At 34.3% G+C, this 9,036-nt stretch overlaps 1 protein-coding gene across 1 annotated transcript in view; it reads right to left on the bottom strand.

The window, feature by feature from the left end:
* Positions 1–4,265, bottom strand: part of LOC110443259 (glycine-rich cell wall structural protein 1.8-like) — a 20,322-nt gene extending 16,057 nt beyond the window's left edge. Inside the window, exons 1-2 of the mRNA XM_021487375.1 lie at positions 4,157–4,265; positions 3,337–3,826 (exon numbers count right to left, since the gene is read on the bottom strand). Coding sequence (XP_021343050.1) covers positions 3,337–3,811 — 475 coding nt within the window. The 5' untranslated portion in view covers positions 3,812–3,826; positions 4,157–4,265. The remainder of the gene's footprint in view (positions 1–3,336; positions 3,827–4,156) is intronic.
* Positions 4,266–9,036: the final 4,771 nt, after the last annotated feature.

Raw genomic sequence — 9,036 nt, 5'->3', positions numbered from 1 at the left:
TACATAAATTGCATATTGACTACATACTTTCCTTTTGTTTTAAACTGAGTTATGGCTGCTGGACACATCTCAAACTTGACTTTTTCAAATATCTCTCAATTTTAAGTGAATAAAAGGGTGCATGACACCCTTTATATGCTATAAGTATAAGATATCAATTGTTAGTATTGTATATTATATATAGCATATACTACTTGCTCAACACCTGTGGCTGAAGTCAGTTTCAGGTCCTGATTTGTTTTTTTACTTATCAAAGTTAACTTACAAATCAAAAATAGCATTTGCCACTACAACTACTGTAAAATAATTGATTTAATATATGAAGTTTGATTTGCTGGTAACTTTAAGTCTCCTAGCCTCAAGGAAAGTATCTGCTTTAATCGTTAAAGTTAACCGATCTATATTTGTGATTTACCATACCCCTTTTGGTACCCCCAGAAACCCACTTTCGGTCAAAGTTTTACCTTAGTTTTTCCGCATGTCATACAAAAGGACAGCTTTGAACAAAATAAGGAGATGAAAATCCGAATATACCGGGTCCAAAAAAGGGCCTTATAGACACCCTTCCTTTATCACAACATTTGTATTGCTCTTAAAGAAGAATAACATGTATGTATGTTTTTTTGTGATATTTCGAAGGCTTTTGATCGGGTTTGGCATAAGGGTTTGATGGTTAAGTTAAAATCCTACGGAATTGTTAGTGAATTATATACCTGGTTAGAAAATTATTTATTTCATCAGCAACAAAAAGTTTTCTTAAATAATTCGTATTCCCAATTAGGTTTGAACGAAGCAGTGGTTCCTCAAGGTTCAATTATTGGACCGCTATTGTTTTTAATATATATTAATGATACATTGCCGATGTGTTTGAATCAGCTGCTCGTCTTTTTGCAGATAATACTTCTTTATTACAGCCTTCGTCTTGTCATGAAATTCAAACAGTATTGAATAGGGATATTGAGTCTTTAAACTTATGATCTAAAACTTTAATCTAGACAAAACTGAGATAATATCTATTTCTAATTCTATTGACAAAGATGAAGATTTAAATTTGAAATTTAATGGAAAAGACTTAAATTTTACAGACCATCATAAGCATCTGGGAGTAGTATTTAATTCAAGCGCAAAGTTAGGGTATCCTATTAATTCCATTTATAGTTCAGTTATGAAGAAAATTAACGTCTTACGGAGATTGAAATATTTGCTAAATAGGAATAGTCTTTAAAAAAATTATAAATCATTCACTTTATCAGTTTTAGAATATGCTTGTGAATTATGGGATGATTTTACTAAATTTGAATCTAAAAAGTTAGAGAAAGCCCAAAGAGAACTTACTCGAATTATATCTGACCTTCCTTCATTTGCCCGTATCGAAGATTTACATTTTGAAACAGGTTTAGAAACTCTTTCTAATCGTCGAAAACGTAGAAAACTCCAATTTGTATATAGAATGCAAAACAACTTAACTCCAGATTATTTAAACGATCTCCTGCCACCTAGTATTGCAGAAAATAACAGGTACACTCTTAGAAATAACTGTGATTATAGAGTTCCTCTATTTGGGCTTTCTCTTAAAAGCTTTCCTTTATACCTTCCACTCATCGTAGCGCAAACTCGATAGATCTATCAGTACCATCGTTGCCTTCTATACATTCTTTTGAAAACTCTCTTACTTCGAATGTACAACCATCCCCTCCTATCTACTTATGTTTTGGAGAACGTAATTTAAATATCATACATACTAAACTGAGGCACAATTGTAGTTCCCTTAATTATGACCTTTACAGATTTAATCTTGTCGAGGGTCCATTTTGCATCTGTGGACATCCATGTGAGAATGCCTTTCATTTTTTCTTTGAGTGTCAACGTTTTAGCAACGAAAGGCGTATTTTGTTTCAGAATGTGAATGCCTTAGGTATCGATTTAAATTTAGAGCTTCTTTTGATTGGCAGTTCAGATCTTTCGGTGGACCTTAACCTTTACGTTTTTAGACATATGCATCACTTCATCGAATCCAGCAAAAGATTTTGAACGGTGCTTTTTTAAAGTTGTGTAATTGTACCTGTGTGGAAATTATATATATATATATCTAATTCATGTTTATACCTATTATCATTGTTGACATTTAATTGTTAATGCATGACGGAAGAAGGCTGTGATAAGTTGTAATAACTATTGCCCAATCCCTTGTTCAATTTTATTGGCAATAAATATGTTTAAAAAAAACAAATTTAATCAAAGACATATAAATTGTATCAAATACACTTTTCTTATCATGGCTGAATAGGGAAATGTTTGCTTTTCGCCTTTTTGCCTTTTCGCTTTGTCGTGGTGACCAAGTGACAAAGTGCAGTTTCGTTTTCCTAAGCGATGCTTTTTCAGCGTCAAAGCGCTGTCCAAGAAAAAGAATCGGGGCTTGTTTACTTCGTGACCACGACGAATCACCATATGGAAAGTATTTTTTAATCAGTTTCTTTTGAGAATGACAACAAAATGGGACTAATTTCTCCTTTAGCTCATGTATAGTTTTGATGAAATACCGACCGAAAAGCCGAGTTTTCTGGATTGAAATTTAATAGGAAAGCGAACTTTAAATGTAGTTTGGTTCCTTGATTACAGCGTGGTTTTTAACTTGTCTTCTACACAGAGGCTACATACTGTACGTTTACCAACCAGTGGAGTATAAGATGTGCCTCAAACTTGAAGTAGCCCATGAAAGGAGACACTTGTATTAATATCTTAGCGAACAACTGGTACATCTGACATTTATTCCTTATACATAGCACGCCGTCCAATATATTTCGGATTAACAAAAACTATTTTTTAATTCTATACCCTACACTTATTTACGTTGTCTATGAAGTACGTTGCCTGTGATTACCGTTGCAAAAATAAAGGAAAAAAAGCATTGCTTTCTCTGATATTTTAATATTTTTTGCCAAATTAACACACTCTATGTACACGGAAATCAAGTCGTCAATCCCAAGCCTCTTGTATGGATCGTATTGGGTTTAGTAACCTCCGAAACCTGCAAACAAAAATGCTGATTTTACAAAGGGTAGATTACAATTATATGTGGACGATTATATATCACATAATATTCATTCGTTGTCTAGGAATCGATAAATAAATACATATACATTTTAATCATGTTTGCTGAAATCATAATTCTTTCGACTCGAGTATAATGACACTTTAAAGGATAAATAATATACTCTATGGAAATGTCGAAATGTATCTACAATAAATGCTCATGCGCAACGAAGGATAAAATTGTTTGAAAATTCTATAAATAGATCGTCACGAAGACATTTCCCATATAAAATAATGACTTACCTGATTTCTTTCCTCTTCCGAATCCTCCGCCGATGTATCCACCCTTTCCACCGCCGAATCCACCGTATCCACTGCCGTATCTATTACCATATCCACCTCCAATAACGTGTCCGCCATTTCCGTATCCGCCGTTTCCGTATCCACCGTAACCACCGTAACCCTTGGACACTATCACCCTCTTTCCGTAACCTCGTCCGTACCCTTTGTATCCTCCAATACCTCCGTATCCGCCCTGTCCGCCATAGTAAGACGAACCTCCGTATGATCCGTATCCTTGGCCGATTCCATGTCCGATTCCTTGTCCGATTCCGTGTCCGATTCCGATTCCATGTCCGATTCCTTGGCCGATTCCGATTCCGTGTCCGATTCCGATTCCGTGTCCGATTCCGATTCCTCCAATGTAATCGTCATCGTTGTACCAGTCCTGGGACATGGCGGCAACCAGACACACAGCAAGAACGACTAATCTCAACATGATTATGATGGGTATCTGTAAGAAAACAAAACAGACGGCTACAGTGAAAAACACGGTTTATGGCTTTTTACAAAGGTCTAATAATGCAACACAAGGAAGTTGATTTCCAAATGAAGTTACCTTAACCTACATTTAAATCTGTATTGGTTTCCAACAATATAGTTTACACCGGTTTTATGAAGACAGCTTAAGGGATGTTCAATGTATAAGTAAACACTGTACAAAGATAAACTTGTATGCTTTAATCGAGAATTTGTATCTAAGAACTGGTTTCATTTACATGTAAATTACAGTGACCTTTTTGCAATGTTTTTTGTACGAGATAGAAACATATATTTCACTTACCTTCCTGTAGTCGGGGAATATATGTCAGCTCTTGATTCGTGGATGGAAAACGAATAACAACAGTTGAGAACATCGCCTCTTATATCCCGGTCCTGTAGTTATGCAGCGAGCCATTTTTCAATGAAACTTACATATATCCGCAATAACATGCGTGTAGCTTCCGTTACGTAACCACCCCCGGGGGACAGCACCTATTGTCCTGTTGTGCGCTCATATGACAAAATGGACATTGACGGGCCGAAATAAGGTTCCACAGAACTAAGACAGGCGAGCGGACACTTCTTGTCATTCGATTCATTAATAGCAATATACATGTAATTAGTGTTTGTCAGTTATGACAGACTACTCACTCTGCGTCATTGTAGCTCGGTCTTAGTTGCATAAGGTATGGATTGCAAACTTTATGAAAGGTCAAGCTAGGTCCATATTATTATAACTCATGTATGACGCAAAACAGGAAAACACGCCTGTTCCCCACTTTTTCTGAAAGCATTTCAAACCCCTAATTAATGGTTAATTAATAAATGCCAGTTTCAATTATTGTCGGCGATTTTTGGTGTCAAGAGTATGCTACAGTACCTTGTGTACCCAACCTGAAACCAGACCACCCGAATTATAGCAATGGGAACTTCGCACAAAACAAGTAGGCAATTATACAGGAAAAAGATTTTTCGCAATTATCATTTTAATCAGTTGTTCGGAAAACATGAAAATGAAGTTGCAGACTTTTCCTGAACAAAAATATAACATACGCGCATAGCCATAATTCTAGAAAGTTTGGAAAACATTCGTTTACGCAAGGAACGATTCGTGGGGTAAAACCCACAAAAATACTGTTTTTAAACAAAAATAATGAGATGTGAACTTTAAAACTAGAATCATACGTGTTTTTTTCTATTAATAAGCTGACTATAAAAAACCTGTTTTAAGTATAATGTCAAAATAAACTTGTATGTCTGTGTTATATTTTTCGAGCTTTTTTTAATACAATTAATCTCTTACGGAACATATACTTTTTTTTTTATTTAACCATGGGAAGTTTGTGCACGCCTACAAAGCTTATATCACTGGATTTTAGCCCTGATAAATGACTGATGTTATATTACTTAAATTATGATGTCATAGATGAAGATTAAGAATTTGATTTAAGTTGGGTAAATTTAAGTTATCACCATACTGCCAAATGGTTTCAAATTTACTTCAAGTGACAGGAAAGGGGATCGCGAGGTTTTATATATTTGGTCCTGGTATCATCAACGGTCTGAACTCTTAAGAACATTCTTAATTTAAATATTCCTAAATTTCGCACACATTCTCCAATTATCCTAGAGTTACATATGTTTTGCAATTCACCAACTGTTTAAGTCAAGATGCGATTTATTAACATAACATGTTGCTTTTTAACCATTTTAATTAACGTTTGAGGAAACATGATCCTTAAAAAATAAATTGGACTGAATTGAGAATTTAAAGCATTCTTAAAGTAAAACACTTCATAGAATATAAGGCCGGGCATCACGAATATAAACGACTTCCGAACACTCATTTATAAAACGAAGTCGAGGTACATGTACTCTTAGATAGTTTACAACACAGCTGTTTTAAAAGTATTAGTGTATATTCAAAATGTATTGGATGACCATGTACTATTTTCTTTCTATATTCCCAAAAGAAGATGACATATTATAATTAATTGAAACTGGTATATCGACTCTTTCTAGTCGGGGATAAACAACAAAGTTCAGCTCTTAAATAAATATTTTTCCAAACCTCACCTGATCATTTTTTTAGAGAAAATAATATATTAACTGGAATAAAAATCTTACAAACCAGTAAAGAGACATCATTTTTTCTATGAGTGTACACGTTTTGACAGTCAAATAACCATCATGTTGTGAAGGTTCAAATGCAGGTTTGGGTGGTGGAGGAATGCCGGAGTACCCAGAGGAAAAACACCGACCTGCGGCCAATGCCTCGTTAATGTAGGCCTCGAACCCGTCACTTCATCGAATCTAGCAATACTTTATTTTTTATTTTTTTTGATATTTATATATTAGTATTTGCCTTTCATCACTATGTCTGCTTTCATCGCTATCATGCTAGTATATTTATGGGCGACCATTCCACAAATTTCTTTCATTGTGTTTATATGATCTATTCAAAGAAGTTTGTTAAAACGTGGCATATGATTAGCTCATAATTTAAGTCTGTTTGATCATTCTTTTGTAACNACAAGACAAGACAAAATATATATGACATTGTTCCTCAGTACATGATTGTTCATACAATTTAAACAAAGATCATCATCATCATCAGACATCATCATCATCATCATCATGTAAGATATTATTATTAACACGTAAGCAGATATTAAGCAAAAAATTGCCAATGTCATGTACATACATAAAGACATACACCGAGACACTGATGCAAAAACAATATATATAAACCTATGACATCAAACACACAAGAGAAAAAACAAATAAACTGAAACAGAAAAAAACCCACAAAACACAAAACATAAAACATTACAGGGGATGGGGAGCACTGAGCACAGAAATGAGTTGACTTTGATTATTTTGAAACATAAGATATATTCTTTAATTTCTTTTTGCATTTACAATGTGAATATAATGCAATAAATAATTGTTGAAATAAATTTTAGAAACAAGTTTCAGAATTTATATAAATTCATCTCCTGTTGAAGATATACATATGAAAGAGGACCAAAATTATGATGGATGACTATAATATTTGAGAAAGAAATATGCAGCAATATATATGGGTTAAGAACAGAACGAAAGGGAGGGTAGGATAGGAAACAAAGCAAAAACATAGTTGACCGACCAGATATACCCTGTGTTAAATAAAGGTAAAGAGATAATAACACGGAGAATGCCACAGAAAATGACAGGTGTATGTTGAAACCTCATTAAAATATGTTTGAGCCGATAATGAAGTTATGACTGCACAATTCATTTTGCTGACCATGATGACTGACCATGAGAAATCTTGTCATACACTATTCTATGACATATGTTCGTAATGCTACTAAATCATGTATTATCTAACGTTAATTATATACTTAGGTCATGCGAAACATGATTTCTCTTTTATTAGCCGTGCAGAGGCTTGCCTGTCTCACAACAAGATGATTGTGCCTCTGACAACACACAAACATCATAGAAAAATACTCGAGTAACTTATTTCAGCGGTATTCATATGTAAAACCAGTGGCCGTGTGATCGCAATGAATACATTAACTTTATACCAAGTGTCCTTTCTTGACATGTAATGTTGTTTTAATAGACTAGACATGTTTTAAATATTATTGCACTTTTCAGCTTCAATGTTGAAAACATGTCTGGTGCATTCATAACGTCACAGAATGTTATAAAAATGGCATATCCTCTAGAGATCATTTGCCGATTTAAGAAACATAGTCTTTATTTTCTTATTCATAATCTTCTAAAAGATATTTCCAGTGAATCTTTTTGTAATTCTAGTAGTCTCTCAAGGCAGCATATATCTTGATTTGAGACTGGTATGGCCCTCCACAGCTAGTAAAATAGAAAATAAGCTCCGCATGATATAGGTTCATGCACAATGTATATACAAATGCGATTTCATAGTGTTTCATACCGTTTAGTTGCGTCGCTTAAGAGATTGACATGTCATAAGTCCCGCGACTAATTTTACGGGAAAAAATAGCCTTAATGCCTCATTATCTACAACGTTAGCCTTGCTATACAACGTTTTAATAACTATGTACTCATTATATTAAAATTACTTATATGAATTCCGATATTTAATTGGGTTCTTTGAATATGAGTAATCAGGGGTTGGAGAGATTTAGGGGGACTATAGCCTTTCATGGGGCTTGTTGAACCTTAAGAGCTGAGAATTGAGCCTTGAGGGATCCCAGCTTTAAAGAACCTATCTCCGAAAAGGATTTTCCAACTAAATTTCTTGATATTTTGTAATCAATTCAATAAATCATCAGTAATACCTATGGGCTGTAATTAAACAATAATACTTTTATTCCGAAACATGCCAATCCTTCAATAAACCAAACAACACATTGAGGCATGCTTCTATAAGACATGAGTAATATTCTTAATCTGGACAAACACAATGAAATACATCAACTGATATACTGTGAAATGACTTGTCATGAATCCTGATTGGTGTTCATAAAATAAAGAATAATCCAGAAGACGTTTCTGAATATATTTCAAAATGACTCTCGGGAAACCATTAGCTACCATAGATAACAGAGATATCGCTCTATTATTTGAAGCATCACCAATGTTTCATACAGAGGCAACACTTCTGCTTTCTGAGCTTTAGGATCAATTTCCACTTTTAAGTGAAAGATTATTTAGTAATAGTAAATGTTTACAACAGTATTGGCAGTGTATCTGAACAAACGGTGACGTATACCGTTGTTTCCTGCTACTTGTCCAAATTCCAATATTCGTAAAATGTCTATTATCTCTGAGTGTTTGACCTTAATAGTATGGAGACGACTCTCTGTCATGAACAAAAGGAATTTCTACATTGTCAACAACAATTTAATACGTAAATGAACAAAAGCAGGAATTAAGAACGTTCCATAGGTCATCGTCCTGTATTAAACAGTAATACTTTCTTCCGTAGGATGTACTATAGATGGAACTTGTCGAGCTGATCAAACTGATTTCCTCAGACGTTTGATTAATCTCCAACACGATCTTGGATATGTAGACGAGTGTTGGTGTAAGATTCAGTCAATACTTTTATGAAAGTCCAGACAAGCTTGTTCTCCGTGGTGTTTACCATGTTAGCTTGTGTTTTATTTTAGAATTTCGACAGACTTGCGAGATGACCTAGCTCTCCTA

The sequence above is a fragment of the Mizuhopecten yessoensis genome, unplaced genomic scaffold (assembly GCF_002113885.1).
Source record: "Mizuhopecten yessoensis strain PY_sf001 unplaced genomic scaffold, ASM211388v2 scaffold716335, whole genome shotgun sequence".
NCBI lineage: Eukaryota > Metazoa > Mollusca > Bivalvia > Pectinida > Pectinidae > Mizuhopecten > Mizuhopecten yessoensis.
Note: the sequence above shows the minus strand (reverse complement) of the source record. Positions and strands in the feature narration are given on the sequence as shown.